This window comes from Bombina bombina, chromosome 3 (assembly GCF_027579735.1).
Source record: "Bombina bombina isolate aBomBom1 chromosome 3, aBomBom1.pri, whole genome shotgun sequence".
NCBI classification, from domain to species: Eukaryota; Metazoa; Chordata; class Amphibia; order Anura; family Bombinatoridae; genus Bombina; species Bombina bombina.
Genome location: NC_069501.1, coordinates 476,143,517 through 476,161,803, shown reverse-complemented (window position 1 = coordinate 476,161,803; position 18,287 = coordinate 476,143,517). Strand labels below are relative to the sequence as shown.

At 41.5% G+C, this 18,287-nt stretch overlaps 1 protein-coding gene across 1 annotated transcript in view; it reads left to right on the top strand.

Moving 5' to 3' along the window:
• Positions 1–18,287, top strand: part of BLTP3A (bridge-like lipid transfer protein family member 3A) — a 197,243-nt gene that overhangs the window by 165,901 nt on the left and 13,055 nt on the right. Inside the window, exons 19-20 of the mRNA XM_053706791.1 lie at positions 4,066–4,174; positions 16,928–16,998. Of these exons, the coding sequence (XP_053562766.1) occupies positions 4,066–4,174; positions 16,928–16,998 (180 nt within the window). The remainder of the gene's footprint in view (positions 1–4,065; positions 4,175–16,927; positions 16,999–18,287) is intronic.

The following is an 18,287-nucleotide window of genomic DNA, read 5'->3' as shown; positions in this document are numbered from 1 at the left end:
CCAAGCCCTCCCACAGGATAGGTCTTTTAAGGCTAATAATAAGCCTAATTTTCGTCCCTTTCGCAGAAACGGACCAGTCTCTAATTCTGTATCCTCTAAGCAAGAGGGTAATACTTCACAACCCAAACCAGCCTGGAAACCAATGCAAGGCTGGAACAAGGGTAAGCAGGCCAAGAAGCCTACCACTGCTACCAAAACAGCATGAAGGGATAGCCCCCGATCCGGGACCGGATCTAGTGGGGGGCAGACTTTCTCTCTTTGCTCAGGCTTGGGCAAGAGATGTTCAGGATCCTTGGGCGCTAGAAATAGTTTCTCAAGGTTATCTCCTGGAATTCAAGGAACTACCCCCAAGGGGAAGGTTCCACAGGTCTCAATTATCTTCAAACCAAATAAAGAGACAGGCATTCTTACATTGTGTAGAAGACCTGTTAAAGATGGGAGTGATACATCCAGTTCCAATAAGAGAACAAGGAATGGGATTTTATTCCAATCTGTTCATAGTTCCCAAAAAAGAGGGAACATTCAGACCAATTTTGGATCTAAAGATCCTAAACAAATTTCTCAGGGTACCATCGTTCAAAATGGAAACTATTCGAACGATCCTACCTACTATCCAGGAAAATCAATTTATGACTTCCGTGGATTTAAAGGATGCGTACCTACATATTCCTATCCACAAGGAACATCATCAGTTCCTAAGGTTCGCTTTTCTGGACAAGCATTACCAGTTTGTGGCACTTCCATTTGGATTAGCCACTGCTCCAAGGATTTTCACAAAGGTACTAGGGTCCCTTCTAGCGGTTCTAAGACCAAGGGGCATTGCAGTAGTACCTTACTTGGACGGCATCCTGATTCAAGCGTCGTCCCTGTCAAAAGCAAAGGCTCATACGGACATCGTCCTAGCCTTTCTCAGATCTCACGGATGGAAGGTGAACAAAGAAAAAAGTTCTCTGTCCCCGTCAACAAGAGTTCCCTTCTTGGGAACAATAATAGATTCCTTAGAAATGAGGATTTTTCTGACAGAGGTCAGAAAATCAAAACTTCTAAGCTCTTGTCAAGTACTTCATTCTGTTCCTCGTCCTTCCATAGCGCAGTGCATGGAAGTAATAGGATTGATGGTTGCAACAATGGACATAGTTCCTTTTGCACGAATTCATCTAAGACCATTACAACTGTGCATGCTCAGACAGTGGAATGGGGATTATACAGACTTGTCTCCGACGATTCAAGTAGATCAAAAGACCAGAGATTCACTCCGTTGGTGGCTGACCCTGGACAATCTGTCACAGGGAATGAGCTTCCGCAGACCAGAGTGGGTCATTGTCACGACCGACGCCAGCCTAGTGGGCTGGGGCGCGGTCTAGGAATCCCTGAAAGCTCAGGGTCTATGGTCTCGGGAAGAGTCTCTTCTCCCGATAAACATTCTGGAACTGAGAGCGATATTCAATGCTCTCAGAGCTTGGCCTCAACTAGCAAAGGCCAAATTCATAAGGTTTCAGTCAGACAACATGACGACCGTTGCATATATCAATCATCAGGGGGGAACAAGGACTTCCCTGGCGATGAAAGAAGTGACCAAGATAATTCAATGGGCGGAGGATCACTCCTGCCACTTGTCTGCGATCCACATCCCAGGAGTGGAAAATTGGGAAGCGGATTTTCTGAGTCGTCAGACATTCCATCCGGGGGAGTGGGAACTCCATCCGGAAATCTTTGCCCAAATAACTCAATTATGGGGCATTCCAGACATCGATCTGATGGCGTCTCGTCAGAACTTCAAGGTTCCTTGCTACGGGTCCAGATCCAGGGATCTCAAGGCGACCCTAGTAGATGCACTAGTAGCACCTTGGACCTTCAACCTAGCTTATGTATTCCCACCGTTTCCTCTCATCCCCAGGCTGGTAGCCAGGATCAATCAGGAGAGGGCCTCGGTGATCTTGATAGCTCCTGCGTGGCCACGCAGGACTTGGTATGCAGACCTGGTCATTATGTCATCGGCTTCACCATGGAAGCTACCTTTGAGACAGGACCTTCTTGTTCAGGGTCCATTCGAACATCCGAATCTGGTTTCCCTCCAACTGACGGCTTGGAGATTGAACGCTTGATTTTATCAAAGCGTGGGTTTTCAGATTCTGTAATAGATACTCTGATTCAGGCTAGAAAGCCTGTAACTAGAAAAATTTACCATAAAATATGGAAAAAATATATCTGTTGGTGTGAATCTAAAGGATTCCCATGGAACAAGATAAAAATTCCTAAGATTCTATCCTTTCTACAAGAAGGTTTGGAGAAAGGATTATCTGCAAGTTCTCTGAAGGGACAGATCTCTGCTTTATCTGTTTTACTTCACAAAAGACTGGCAGCTGTGCCAGATGTTCAAGCATTTGTTCAGGCTCTGGTTAGGATCAAGCCTGTTTACAGACCTTTGACTCCTCCCTGGAGTCTAAATCTAGTTCTTTCAGTTCTTCAAGGGGTTCCGTTTGAACCCTTACATTCCGTAGATATTAAGTTTTTATCTTGGAAAGTTTTGTTTTTGGTTGCAATTTCTTCTGCTAGAAGAGTTTCAGAGTTATCTGCTCTGCAGTGTTCTCCGCCCTATCTGGTGTTCCATGCAGATAAGGTGGTTTTGCGTACTAAGCCTGGTTTTCTTCCGAAAGTTGTTTCCAACAAAAATATTAACCAGGAGATAGTTGTACCTTCTTTGTGTCCGAATCCAGTTTCAAAGAAGGAACGTTTGTTACACAATTTGGACGTAGTCCGTGCTCTAAAATTCTATTTAGAGGCTACTAAAGATTTCAGACAAACATCTTCCTTGTTTGTTGTTTATTCTGGTAAAAGGAGAGGTCAAAAAGCGACTTCTACCTCTCTTTCCTTTTGGCTTAAAAGCATTATCCGATTGGCTTATGAGACTGCCGGACGGCAGCCTCCTGAAAGAATCACAGCTCACTCCACTAGGGCTGTGGCTTCCACATGGGCCTTCAAGAACGAGGCTTCTGTTGACCAGATATGTAAGGCAGCGACTTGGTCTTCACTGCACACTTTTGCCAATTTTTACAAATTTGATACTTTTGCTTCTTCGGAGGCTATTTTTGGGAGAAAGGTTTTGCAAGCCGTGGTGCCTTCCATTTAGGTGACCTGATTTGCTCCCTCCCTTCATCCGTGTCCTAAAGCTTTGGTATTGGTTCCCACAAGTAAGGATGACGCCGTGGACCGGACACACCAATGTTGGAGAAAACAGAATTTATGCTTACCTGATAAATTACTTTCTCCAACGGTGTGTCCGGTCCACGGCCCGCCCTGGTTTTTTAATCAGGTCTGATGAATTATTTTCTCTAACTACAGTCACCACGGTATCATCTGGTTTCTCCTATATATATTTCCTCCTGTCCGTCGGTCGAATGACTGGGGTGGGCGGAGCCTAGGAGGGATCATGTGACCAGCTTTGCTGGGACTCTTTGCCATTTCCTGTTGGGGAAGAGAATATCCCACAAGTAAGGATGACGCCGTGGACCGGACGCACCGTTGGAGAAAGTAATTTATCAGGTAAGCATAAATTCTGTTTTTTTTATGTTTCTGATGTAGCGTAGCATTTTAAACAACTTTCCAGTTTACTTTTATTATCAAACTAGCTTCATTTTCTATGTATCCTTTGTTGAAAAGAGCACCTAGGTAGGATACGAAGCATCAATTCACTGCTGGGAGCTAGCTGCTGATTGGTAGCTGCACATATATTCCTCTTGGCAGTGGCTCGTCTGATTTGTTCAGCTAGCTTCCAATGGTGAATTGCTGATGCTTTAACAAATGATACCAAGAGAATGAATCAAATTTGATAATAGAAGTAGATTAGAAAGTTGTTTTATTTTATATGCTCTATCTGAACCGTGAAATAAACATTTGGGATTTCATGTCCCTTTTTTATGCAAAAATATGCTCTTTCATACGTGTGATAGAACATTGTAAGATATCAGTAGGCTTGAAGCTATGGGTCAATACTATGATTTCCCCTCATGTCTGTAGCTGCACATGTAATTTGTATGACAGTAAAAATGTTTCTTTTTGTGGCAGGATGATGGTCCCCGTCTTTACCCTTCCCCATTACCCCCTGAGCCAGTCACCTTCAGTCTGCAGAATCTCAAGTTGCATCGCAAAGAAGATGGAATCTTCTATATCTCAGGTATCTCCCCTGTTTACTATAATAACGCTAACATGACAATGTCAACATATAAGGGCCATTGTAGTAAAAGAAAGAAAAAATAAGATTCTCTAATTATTTACAGTGTTTAGTTTTAGCACTAGTTCTGTGTTTCTTTGAGCAGTACTGTAACTGTTGTATCCCCTTTATGTAGTGAAACACGGTTACAGCACTGCTCAAGAGACACGGAGAACTGTTGGTCCCAAGCTCATGAACAAAGCAGCAGCAATCATGCATCAGGGTTGTGTGCGATGATTTGATCGCCAGTCATTTTACTCGGGACCAGCAGGTGCAGGAGTCGCTAGTGTTAAAATTACATGCTCTGACAAATTATTGCCTTTTAACATTGAGCATTGTAATTTTCACAGCACTCACATAATCGTTTATTTTTATATCAACTTACTTAATTCCTTTTGAAAGGTGTAGAAGTGAATTCCATGGCTTTTTTGAGGCCCGCACAGAATTAACTCCTTGGCTGCAAGAGGTTTGCTACAAGCATTCAAAGAACAATTATTTTCCCCACCATGGAACAGGAGCCACAGCACTTCTTGACCTATTGCTTGTAAGGTGTTTATTTGGTGGTAACATATTGTGTGATTACCTCCAAAATGTGGCTATAAAAACACTGTTTTCAAAGCACTGCCAAATTTAGATTGCAGTAATTTAAAGGGCCATCCCAGCAAAAATTGAAACAGATATATATTATTGGGGCCAGCTGTGCCTTATATAGTGTATTACTTAATCTACATGACATAAACCACCGCTTTCTGAGCATACACACTTTAAAATAAAGGTACATGGAGCATATCTAGATATGCCTTGGACTCATGCACAGAAAAGGTAATGCTAACACAGTGATGATTTTCACACACACACACACACACACACACACACAGGCATAGATAGACAAACATACAGGCAGGGAAACGGACACAAGCATATGTAAACGAGTAGAGATAGACAAACACATGTACACGAGCAGGGATGGCCAAGCACAGAAACAGAGTTAGACACACAGGCAGAGACAGACACAAACACATGAGCACAGGCAGAGATAGACACACACATGGGTGACCAAGAAACGTGTCTCTTGCCTATTTTTGAGTGGACTAGTAACTTTTTCCCTCTGGACTTGTAAGGTATGGTGATATATTTATATATATTCATAAGGTGGTGTGTGTCTACATGCCATTACTTCTGGGATTCAACTCCTGGCCTAAGCTCTAAGAGCACTTAATCCCCCACCTCTCTGGTATTCCAGTCTTATCTTTGCCTCTACAGGAGGAAGGTAAAATTAAGGTGCTCCAGATTGTATAGTGTCTTTTACTGATCAGGATACATAGTCTACCTCTTTCATGTTTGAGCTTGAACATCTTGGTTCTTTGCTTAAAGGGCCAGTCAAAACAGTAGATTTGCATAATCAACAAATGCAAGATAACAAGACAATGCAATAGCATTTAGTCGGAACTTCAAATGAGTAGTAGTTTTTTTTTCTGACAATTTTAAAAGTTATGTCTCTTTCAACTCCCTCTGTACCATGTGACAGCCATCAGCCATTCACAAATGCATACACGTACCATGTGACAGCCATCAGCCAATCACAAATGCATACATACTTATTCTTGCACATGCTCAGTAGGAGCTGGTGACTCAAAAAGTTTAAATATAAAAAGAATGTGCACATTTCCTCTTAAGGACATGACGAGTCCACGGTTCATCTTCATTACTTATGGGATATTCACCTCCTGGTCTGCAGGAGGCGACAAAGAGCACCACAGCAAAGCTGTTAAATAGCTCCTCCCTTCCCCACCAACCCAGTCATTCTCTTTGCCTGTGTTAGTTAGATAGGAGATGGCAAAGTGAGGTGTTAGTAAAGATTCTTCAATCAAGTGTTTATTATATTCTTTTACAAGATATGACGAGTCCACGGATTTCATCCTTTTGGGATTATGCCTCCTGGTCAGCAGGAGGAGGCAAAGAGCACCACAGCAGAGCTGTATATATAGCGCCTCCCTTCCCTCCCATTCCAGTCATTCTCTTTGCCTGTGTTAGTGATAGGAAGAGGTAAAGTGAGGTGTTAGTTTAAATTCTTCAATCAAGAGTTTATTATTTTCAAATGGTGCCAGTGTGTACTATTTTACACAGGGTACAGCTATAGGGTCTGTGCATATTACATCCGTCCTCTGTGACTCCCAATGGGGGCTGCCCTGATGAATATGGTCTTAGCAAGTTTTATCTAAGACCCAGTTTGTTCCCACAGATTCCTGGAGGAGATGAAGGACCTCTTGCAGTGTGGGACGAGTCATGTTTTACTCAACATGGAGGTATGTGCAGTCTTTTATTTTCTTTGACACTTGGTACCTCAGAAAGGACTGTCTCTCTCTATAAGCTGACCTATATCTGTGCCCTATTATATCTCGGAGCAGGATATGGCTGGGGGTAAACAGAGAAGGCTGCTATCTTTATGGGATAATGAAAATATGGGGGTAGAAATTTAAGATACACTATTTTAACCCTTTCATGTGTGGGCTGACGCTGGGGGTTCTCGAAGTGGTGAACTCCGGATCACATAAGTTTTAATATGCTTGCGGCATGGTTATTGTGTCTTTTACAGGGGGACTGGCTTCATGTGGGGCACTTTTATGAGGTGCAACGATACTCCGGTGGCTCCATTTTTGTTTTTTACTATAAAGTAATGAGCCGCGCGGGAGTTCCGCTCTGATACGCCCACGATGGGCCGGGCACTCTTTCGCGCGCAAGTAGAAGCAGCGCAGTGTCTGTATGGGAGTCGGTAGGATGCTTGACTCCGGTGTTCTGTCTGGACCGCATGGGTAGTTGGAACTCAGGCGGTTTAGACACTCTGCTGCACGGGTGACGTTCTTTTGTCTCAGAGAGGGGGCAGGTAAGCGCCGCAGCAGAGCTGTGGCGAGGTGTTTTATATCTGAAGTATCTAAATTTGAAGGTGCAGTTATCCTTTAAGAGTTAGTTAACTATTCATGGGATACGTATAACTGCGACCTTTATTTTTCAAGGCCACAATTATAAGTGTTTTCAGCCGCACAGTGTGCTGCGCAAAGTTTTTTTTTTTTTTTAAAGGCACAGTTGTTTTTATTCTATAACTAGATCGTGCATAAAAAGTGTTTGATATAACTGAATACAATTTTCTGTTTTTTACTATGGATGACCTTGAAGCCAGTACTTTTTCCATGTGTTTAAATGCCATTGTGGAACCCCCGCTTACTTTTTGTCCCTCATGCACTGAAAGGGCATTGCAATGTAAAGAGCAAATTTTCTTTAACAAAGATATAGCTCAGGATGTTTCTCAGACTGATGAGACTCAGGGTATGCCAATTCTTTCTCCCCAAGCGTCACAGCCCTTAACACCCACTCAAGCGACGCCATGTTCTTCAACTGCGTCCACTTCATTTACTCTGCAGGATATGGCTGCAGGTATGTCATCCACCCTTACAGAAGTTTTATCCAAGTTGCCAGTGTTACAGGGTAAACACAGCAGGACAGAAGCCAATTTGGTTCCTGCGACTTCTGATGCTTTGATAGCTATCTCCGATGTGCCCTCCCAGGGGTCTCATTTGGGGGGTAGACTCGGACGTCATGTCCTTCAGATTTAAGCTTGAACACCTCCGCTTGTTACTTCGGGAGGTTTTAGCGACTCTGAATGAATGTGACTCTATTGTGGTACCACCAGAGAAATTGTGTAAGATGGACAAATACTTAGAGGTACCTTCTTATTCTGATGTGTTTCCGGTTCCTAAGAGAATTTCGGAAATTGTTACGCGGGAATGGGAAAGACCGGGTATCCCATTCTCACCTTCTCCTAATTTTAAGAAAATGTATCCTATTGCTGACACTGTTCAAGATTCTTGGCAAACGATCCCTAAGGTGGAGGGAGCTATATCTACCCTGGCTAAGTGTACAACTATTCCTATTGAGGACAGTTGTGCTTTCAAAGATCCTATGGATAAAAAGTTGGAGGGTCTTCTAAAAAAGCTATTTATTCATCAGGGTTTTCTATTATAACCGACGGCTTGTATTGTACCAGTTACAACTGCGGGTACCTTTTGGTTTGACGCCTTAGAAGAGTCTCTTAAGACTGAGACTCCTTTAGAGGAAATACTAGATAGAATTAAGGCCCTTAAGCTGGCTAATTCTTTTGTTACGGATGCCGCCTTTCAGATCGCCAAGCTGGCGGCTAAGAATGCAGGATTTGCCATTTTAGCTCGAAGAGCTTTATGGTTAAAATCTTGGTCTGCGGATGTGTCCTCTTAATCAAAGCTTTTGTCTATTCCTTTCAAAGGAAAGACCCTCTTTGGGCCTGACTTGAAAGAAATCATTTCTGACATTACGGGAGGTAAGGGTCATCTCCTACCTCAGGATAAAACAGCTAAACAAAGGGGTAAACAGAGTAATTTTCGTTCCTTTTGAAATTTCAAGGGAGTCCCTTCTTCTTCCGCTAAACAGGAATGGAATTTTGCAGAAACCAAGTCCATCTGGAGACCCAACCAGGCTTGGAACAAGGGTAAACAACCTAAGAATCCCACTGCTGCTCCCAAAACAGCATGAAGGGGCGGTCCCCGATCCGGGACCGGATCTGGTAGGGGGCAGACTATCTCTCTGTGTCCAGGCTTGGCTAAGAGACATTCAGGATCCCTGGACACTGGAAATTGTGTCTCAAGGGTATCAGCTGGAGTTCAAAAATTCCTTCCCAAGGGGAAGGTTTCTTCTTTCACGATTGTCTGTACACCAGATAAAAAGAGAGGCGTTCTTACGTTGTGTAAAAGACCTCTCCACTATGGGAGTAATTTGTCCCGTTCCAATACAGGAATAGGGGCAGGGGTTTCACTCAAATCTTTTTGTGGTTCCCAAAAAGTCCCATCCTTCAAGATGGAGACTATTCGGACAATACTTCCATTGATCCAGGAGGGTCAATATATGACTACCGTGGACTTAAAGGATGCATATCTTCATGTTCCTATCCACAGAGATCATCACCAGTTCCTGAGGTTTGCCTTTCTGGACAAACATTTTCAGTTTGTGGCCCTTCCTTTCGGGTTGGCCACGGCACCCAGGATCTTCACGAAGGTTCTAGGGTCTCTGCTGGCGGTTCTCAGACCGCAGGGCATTGCAGTGGCGCCTTATCTGGACGATATTCTGATCCAGGCGTCGTCTTATCAGCTGACAAAGTCTCATACCGACATTGTCCTATCTTTTCTAAGGACTCACAGGTGGAAGGTGAATCTAGAAAAGAGTTCATTAATTCCACAGACAAGGGTTCCTTTCCTGGGAACTCTAATAGACTCTGTATCCATGAAAATCTTTTTGACAGAAGTCAGAAAGTTAAAGATTCTGAATACATGCCGAACCCTTCAGTCCAATCCTCGGCCATCAGTGGCTCAGTGCATGGAGGTAATTGGATTGATGGTGGCGGCTATGGACATCATTCCGTTTGCTCGTTTTCATCTCAGACCTCTACAACTGAGCATGCTCAGGCAGTGGAATGGAGATTATGCAACTTTGTCTCCTCAGATAGATCTCGATCAGGAGACAAGAGACTACCTTCTTTGGTGGTTGTCGCCGGATCATCTGTGCTTCTGCAGACCCTCATGGGTGATAGTGACAACGGACGCCAGTCTACTAGGTTGGGGTGCAGTCTGGAATTCCCTGAAGGCTCAGGGTGTGTGGACTCGGTTGGAGTCTCTACTTCCAATCAATATTCTGGAATTGAGAGCAATATTCAATGCGCTTCAGGCTTGGCCTCAGTTGGCTTCGGCCAAGTTCATCCGGTTTCAGTCGGACAACATCACGACTGTGGCTTACATCAATCATCAGGGAGGAACAAGGAGTTCCTTAGCGATGACAGAAGTATCCAAGATAATTCGGTGGGCGGAGGCTCACTCTTGATATCTGTCGGCAATCTACATCCCAGGAGTGGACAACTGGGAAGCGGATTTTTTGAGCAGACAGACGTTTCATCCGGGGGAATGGGAACTCCATCCGGAGGTCTTTGCCACCCTGATTCTCAGATGGGGCAGACCGGAGCTGGATCTTATGGCATCTCGTCAGAATGCCAAGCTCCCGAGATACGGATCCAGGGATCCTCAGGCCGAACTGATAGATGCCTTAGCAGTGCCTTGGTCGTTCAACCTAGCTTATGTGTTTCCACCGTTTGCTCTCCTTCCCCGGGTGATTGCTCGGATCAAACAGGAGAGGGCTTCAGTGATTCTCATCGCTCCTGCGTGGCCTTGCAGGACCTGGTATGCCGATCTGGTGGACATGTCCTCTCTGCCACCGTGGAAGCTTACATTGAGGCAGGACCTTCTCATTCAGGGACCCTTCCATCATCCGAATCTAGTTTCTCTGCAGCTGACTGCATGGAGATTGAACGCTTGATTTTATCTAAGCGAGGGTTCTCTGATTCGGTCATTGATACCTTGATTCAGGCACGTAAGCCTGTTACTAGAAAAATTTACCATAAGATATGGCGTAAATATCTTTATTGGTGCGAATCCAAGGGCTACTCATGGAGTAGGGTTAGGATTCCCAGGATTTTATCTTTTCTCCAAGAAGGATTGGAGAAAGGGTTGTCAGCAAGTTCCGTAAAGGGACAGATTTCTGCTTTGTCTATTTTGCTACACAAACGTCTGTCAGATGTTCCAGATGTTCAATCTTTTTGTCAGGCTCTGACTAGAATCAGGCCTGTGTTTTGACCAGTTGCTCCTCCTTGGAGTTTGAATTTAGTTCTTAATGTTCTTTAAGGGGTTCCATTTGAACCTATGCATTCCATAGATATTAAGTTATCTTGGAAAGTTTTATTTTTGGTTGCTATTTCTTTTGCTCCCAGAGTTTCTGAGCTTTCTGCTTTACAATGTGATTCTTCTTATCTTATTTTCCATTCTGATAAGGTGGTTTTACGTACCATCGTCATTATTTGTTGTTTTTTCTGGAAAACGTAGGGGCCAGAAAGCTACAGCTACCTCTCTTTCTTTTTGGCTGAAGAGTATCATCCGTTTGGCATATGAGACTGCTGGACAGCAGCCTCCTGAAAGAATTACGACTCATTCTACTAGGGCTGTGGCTTCCTCATGGGCTTTTAAAAATGATGCTTCTGTTGAACAGATTTGCAAGGCTGCAACTTGGTCGTCTCTTCACACTTTTTCCAAATTTGATACTTTTGCCTCGTCCGAGGCTGTTTTTGGGAGAAAAGTTCTTCAAGCAGTGGTGCCTTCCGTTTAGGTTCCTGTCTTGTCCCTCCCTTTCATCCGTGTCCTATAGCTTTGGTATTGTATCCCATAAGTAAGGATGAAATCCGTGGACTCGTAATATCTTGTAAAAGAAAAGGAAAAGGAAAAGCTTACCTGATAAATGTATTTTTTTACGATATGACGAGTCCACGGCCCACCCTGTCATTTTCTAAGACAGGTCTTTATTTTTGTTAAACTTCAGTCACCTCTGCACCTTGGCTTTTCCTTTTTCTTCCTAACTTCGGTCGAATGACTGGAGTGGGAGGGAAGGGAGGAGCTATATATACAGCTGTGCTGTGGTGCTCTTTGCCTCCTCCTGCTGACCAGGAGGCGTAATCCCATAAGTAAGGATGAAATCCGTGGACTCGTCATATCGTAAAAGAAATACATTTATCAGGTAAGCATAAATTTCCTTTTTTACAGTGGTGCCACTGAGTGCTACTTTGTGCTAGGGTGTAGCCTAGACCAGATCAGTCTCTTCAGTAAAAAGAGAAGCATTTGGTGGCTTTAAAGCAATGGGAGCTGGTGGGACATAATTCTCACCGTGCCTCCCATACATGGTTTGCTGCTCTACCTGCAAAAGTCTGAGGGAAGAGAGAGACTCAGTACTTTTTAAATTCCACAGGCCAATGTGAGGAGAAAATGAAGGTCTCACAAGCCGAGTGGGTTGCCTTACTGCCGGGCAGAATTCTCAGGTAAGTGCTGAATTTTGTTTTCTGGAGTTGGTACACAGAAATATTTGGCACTATATGTTTTCACACTAGATAACCGTTTCCCTACGAGGGTAAGTTATTGGGCAGTTGCTGCTAGGACGTGAAGGAGTGGCTCTATGTTAATTTTAATATTTTGCCATGCTCCCTACTCCCATCGGCTTGTATTACATAAGAATGGCAGCCGAAAAGGGGGGTTATTCGTCTTCAGCAGGAACGTGTTATGTATGGCTCATGTCCCTGCCCCCCTCAGCTTACACTACTAAGTTAGCAGCCGACAGGGAGGTTGATTCTCTGCAGTATAAGATGTTATGCATGAAGGGTAAATTGGAAAGTTGTTTAAAATTGCATGCTCTATCTGAATCATGAAAGTTTAATTTTGATTGAGTGTCCCTTTAAAGAGATTTTTAGTACTTTAGGTCAAAGACCCTTAATCATCTGAGGAAAAAACTTCCAAACAACTTGATTTTGAAAACTTTTGCTAAGTCACAATAGTTGTCCTCCCCCTCCTCCCTCGTTCCTGAGGCTCTTATTAAAATAATTTTCACTAAGTGAACCAAGCCTTGTCTTCACTTTTAATCCATCCTTCAAATTTCATAGTATTTTTCCTTTAATTGCTTCTAATGTAGAAAATGGGGAAACTATTCCAACAAAGATCTCTGGGTTCTAAACATGGTTTCCCTGGAGGAAGGTGTCTTTTTTTTTTTTTTTTTTTTTTTTGCTGTATTACCTGTAGTTCAAGGTTTTGAACAAGGCTGAGGATTTTATTCCATCCTTTTCCATTATTCCCAAGAAAGAATGTTTGGAACTTTTCTGGACTTAATGACTTTAAGCACATTTTTCAGAGTTCCTATTTTCAAAATAGTAAAAATCTTGACAATTCTACCCCTTATTCAATATGGTCAATTTATGTCTACATTTAATTTGAAGATTGCCTACTTTCCTATTCCTAGACTATCTCCAGTTTCTAAGACAAACTTTCTCAGTTTGTGGGTCTTCTAATTGGTCTATGTACAGATCCCAGATTTTTTGCAAAGGTTCTAGGAACTCTTTTGTCTGTAATAAAACTCATGTAGTTCAGTGGCTCTATACCTGGATGACATATTGGTTTAAGCCCATTCTTTTCCTTTAGCTGTATTTCATTCTAACAGTCTACTGTTGTTTCTTCTTAGACATGGTTGGAGGATTAATTTTAAAGTGTTCTCTTTCTCATTAATCAAGTGACTCTTTTTCTAGAAGCCATTATAGACTCGGTGACTATGCAGCTTTCTTTTAATCAGGGATCAGTCAGTTTCCTCACAACTACACGACATTTCCAACCCATTTGTATCCCAATGTATGGAAGTGTTAGGTCTGATGATTCCAGCATTAGATGTTCTTCCTTTTGCATGGTTTTATATGAGACCTCTTCATCTTTGCATGCTTCGACAATGGAGCAAACATTTCACTCCACTATCTCATAGAATCCTATGTAATTCTTCAGTGAGACAATGTCTGTCCCGGTGGATATTTTTCAAAACTATTTTTCTGAGGGCGTCCTTTATTCGCCCCAACTTGGAAAATAATGTCTGCAGATGCCATTGGTTTATTGGTTTGGGGTTCAGTCTGGGGGTCCAGGAGAGTACGTTTCCTCAGGAGGCGAGGTTACCAATAATTATCTTGGACACAGTGCAATCTTTAGGTCCCTTCAGAGCTGTCTTCTTCTGAAAGAAGAAACTTATCCAAGTTTTCATCCAGAAAATGTTTCAGCTGTAGCTTATATCTATGATCAAGGTATTTTGATTGGACACAGAAATGTTTTCTATATGTCGCATCCCAGGAAGAAAATCTAGGAAGCATATTTCCTTAGTATGGTCTCTCTTCCACGGGATTGTTTTCTCCTTCAAGTAGTTTTCTACTAGATTGTGGAACAATGGGGTCTTCTAAAAATAGACCTTATGATTTCCGTTTCCAAGAGTCATAGTTTGATGTAAACAGAGCATTCCCTTCATTAATCTTACTGCTCCAGTCAGGCCAAGCAGAACTTGGTTTGTGAATCTGATTTAGATGTCAAGCTATCTACAATCATCAAAATCCAATCTCTTATCTTGATGGATTAGAGATTGGATACCTACTGTATTTTAATAACGAAGAGGTTTCTTTAAAACTGTATTTAACACCTTATTTCAGACCATAAAACCTGCTTTCATTTTTCAAATTATTTGGAAAGTTGTTTCTTTTGTGCTATGAAAAACAGTTTTAGCTGGCTTTCTTTTAGAATTCCAAGAATTCTTCTTTTTGCTCGGATAATGATTTATCTTTAAAGAGTCATATATTTCGTTTTTTTCTGTTTTATAGTACAGAAAAGTTGCTTAAAGCCTTGACATATAGGTTTTGTTCAGGCTTAGTCAGGATATATCCAGTATCTAAACCAATTTCTCCTTTTTGGCACATTAAAGTGAAAGTAAAGTTAGTCCGTTTATAACACATCAATATATTCTATTACATTGTACTACTAAGATCGCTAAGTTGAATTTTTCAATTTCTTTATTATTTCAAGTTTTATTAATTATTACATTTCCTACCATTAACATGCTAACTCCTCTTATCCTCTACTTCCTATCTTTCAGTGTGGCGACGTATAGAGCGGTCCCACCCGCTCTATACGTATCTTAAAAGCACGTTCACAAATAACATTTGTATTGCGCATGCGCGAATCGGCGCTTTCTCAGTCTCCCGTGCGTGCGCTTATCTGTAAAACCTTGTTTCTTTCTGAATAAAGCGAGTGCGCATGCGCGAAACGGGAGCGCGCTCCTAATATAGTAAGGCCTGATAAATAGTTGCGCATGCCCAGAACTAGAAATAGGCGGATGACGTGGTTCTTTCCAAATAAAGCGAGTGCGCATGCGCGAAACGGGAGCGCGCTCCTAATATAGTAATGCCTGAAAAATAGTTGCGCATGCCCAGAACTAGAAGTAGGCGGATGACGTTGTTTGACAGCCGCCTAATGGCCAGATTTTCAATTGGGTATGCGAACAACGTGACCAGTAGGAAAAAAAAAAAATTAACGGGTTGAATTAGGAGAGTAAAAGAAAATGATTAATTACGGCGATAACTTTTTACAGGTAAATTTAAAAAAAAAAACATCAATGAAAGTCATATTATTTTGGCACTAAGAATGTTATTAAACATTGCAAACCAGGTAAGTTTACTTTCACTTTAATTTGTTTTCTTACAAGCATTACAGGTTTTTCTTTTTTAACCTGCATGCTTTGGACATTTAGCTTCTGTCTTGGAAATTTTTGTTGCTTTTAGCAATATTTTCTGCTGGAAGTCTTTCTGAAATTTTTGCACTGATCAGGAGATTATAGCACATGTTCTTGTCCTATAATAATTAATTTGATGGCCTCTTACTTTAATTTAGATATTGTAAGGAAATTAGAATTATACAAATTACAAATGTTTTTAGACCATCCTTTAATATGTTTGTCCCTTGGTCCACATAAAGGTCAGAGGGACAAATTCTTTTATTTAGCTAAATCTCTTGGATATCAAGGTTTACTTGGAGACGGGATAGTCTTTTCCAAAACGCCTTATTGCCTTTTTTTCTAGATCAGTTTCCTCTTCTTTAATTTTCAAGAATGAGTCTTATATTGAATACATTTGCAACACGGCAACATACTTTCTCTAAATTCTGCCACTTTGATGTGTTGGGCAGGAAAGTCCTTCAGGCAGCAGTGTCTGGTAATTGGGTGCCTGCCTTAAAACATGTTTTGTTCTTCCCAATTACTTGTGGACTCCACAGCTTGGGTATTAGTTCCCAGGAATAATGGCTTGTGGACTCTCACCATCTTATGGAAGAAAATAAAATTAATGCTTACCTGATAAATTGATTTATTTTATGGTGGTGAGAGTCAACAAGAACCGCCCATTTTTATTTTTTAATACGTTTTTCTGACAGCAGTTTTAGTTTGCACCTCATTTTTCCTGCTTCGTCCTTTGCAACCTTTATACTTCTCCTTTTTGGCTATACTTCAGACAGGAATGTCAGAAAGGTGGGTGGATTAAGTGCTCTTAGAGCTTTGGAAATCTTTGGCCAGGAATTGAATTCCAGGAGTAATGGCTTGTGGACTCTGACCACTATGAAATAAATTAATTTATCAGGTAAGGATACATTTTGTTTCTCTTGTGTACCAAGCACTTCCCGCTTTATCCTCCCCAATGACTGGCAAAGTTATTTATCTTTTTATGGGCGCCTCTGTGTTCTTCAATCCTAGATCATTCGAATTGCCAGGATCCTGACCCTCCTATGACAGCTGCCCATATAGGTTTTTTTTTTGGAGTATTTTCCTCTTTTTTGGACTTTGTCTCTATGGGCTTTAATTTGTATGTTTAATATTGTTTTTAAATATTGTTTCTAAGTATTATTTTTTTATTTGTTGCTGGGTTTTTTTTATATTTTACACTTGTTAAGAGTGCCCCCTGGAGTATTGGTGTGTCTAGTACACATTACATCTTCTTTTTTCTTATTTATCTTTTTGTTTAAATTATTCTGTTGGATGTTGCTGGCCACGTTACTGTACTGCATTATTTAATGCAAATCATATTACTTATTGTAGAACTGCTGCATGGTTTTATTATGAGTTATACATTGTTCTTTATTTTGTTTAGAATATATAGCAGTTTATTCAATAAATCTTATATATTCTTTTTCAAGATTGTCATAATATTTAATACATTCTACTTAAATCTTTTCACAGATTTTTCTATATTTTTTTTTTTTACAGGAGATGATGAGAGTATTGTCTCACCTCTAAAAAAAGAAGGCACTGCAGTGGAAATATCACAAACCAAAGAGGTGAGTGAAGGGAAGAGTTTGGCATTTAAAACACATTACAGAGAGAGATTTACTCAACTAGGATTCTAATATATGTATACACTGAGCACAAAAGGATAGTATCACATATACATTATTTGGCCAAAATGATGTGGACACCTGATATCACACCTATATGAGCTTGTAAAACTTCCAATTCCAACCCATGGGTTTGGCTTCCTTTTGCAGCTATAACTGCCACTCTCTTCTGGGAAGGCTTTCCACAAGATTTTGAAAAAGAGCATTTGTGAGGTCAGGCACTGATGTTGGATGAGACGATCCAGTTTACAGTTGGTGTTCAAATTCATTCCAAAAGTGTTCAGTGGGTTTGAGGTCATGGCTCTGTGCAGGCCACTCGAGTATCTCTACACCAAACTTGTCAAACCATGTCTTCAGAGACCTTGCTTTGTGCACAAGGGCACAGCCATGCTGGAAGAGGAAAGGGCCCCCCCAAACTGTTGCCACAAAGTTGAAAGCATCCAATTGTCTAAAAAGTCTTTGTATCGTGTAGCATTAAAGGGACATGCATACCACATTTTTTCTTTTATGATTTAGAAAGAGAATGCAATTTTAAACATCTTTCTAATTTACTTATATTATCTAATTTGTTTTATTCTCTTGATATTCTTTGATGAAAAGCATATCTAGATATGCTCACTAGCTGCTGATTGGTTGCTGCACATAGAAGCATCGTGTTATTGGCTCACCATGTGCATTGCTTTTTCTTCAACTAAGGATATTTAAAAAATTAAGCAAAATAAATAATGGAAGTAAATTGTAATGTTTAAATTTCTATTCTCTATCTGAATCATGAAAGATAGATTTTGGGTTTAGTGGCCCTTTAAGATGTTTTTTCAATGGAACAAAGGGTCCTAGGCCCCAGACCATTATCTCTCCTCCACCAAACTTTACAGTAGGCACTATGCTTTTTGGTAAGTAGTGTTCTCCTTTCATCTGCCACACCCAGATTTTTCTACCAGATAGTGAAGCATGATTCTTCACTCCAGAAAATGTTTCCACTGCTCCAGAGTCCAGTGGTGGCACCATTACAGCCTAGACTTGGCATTGTGCATGTTGATTTGAGTCTTGTATACAGCTGCTCGGCCATGGAAACCTATAGTTCTTGTGCTAAGGTTGATGTGATTGATGCAACAGATGATAGCCATTTTTATGTGCTACATGCTTCAGCACTCAGCGGCCTGTTCTGTGAGTTTGTGTGGTCTACTACTTCTTGGTGGGGCTGTTGTTGCTCCTAGATGCTTCCACTTCAC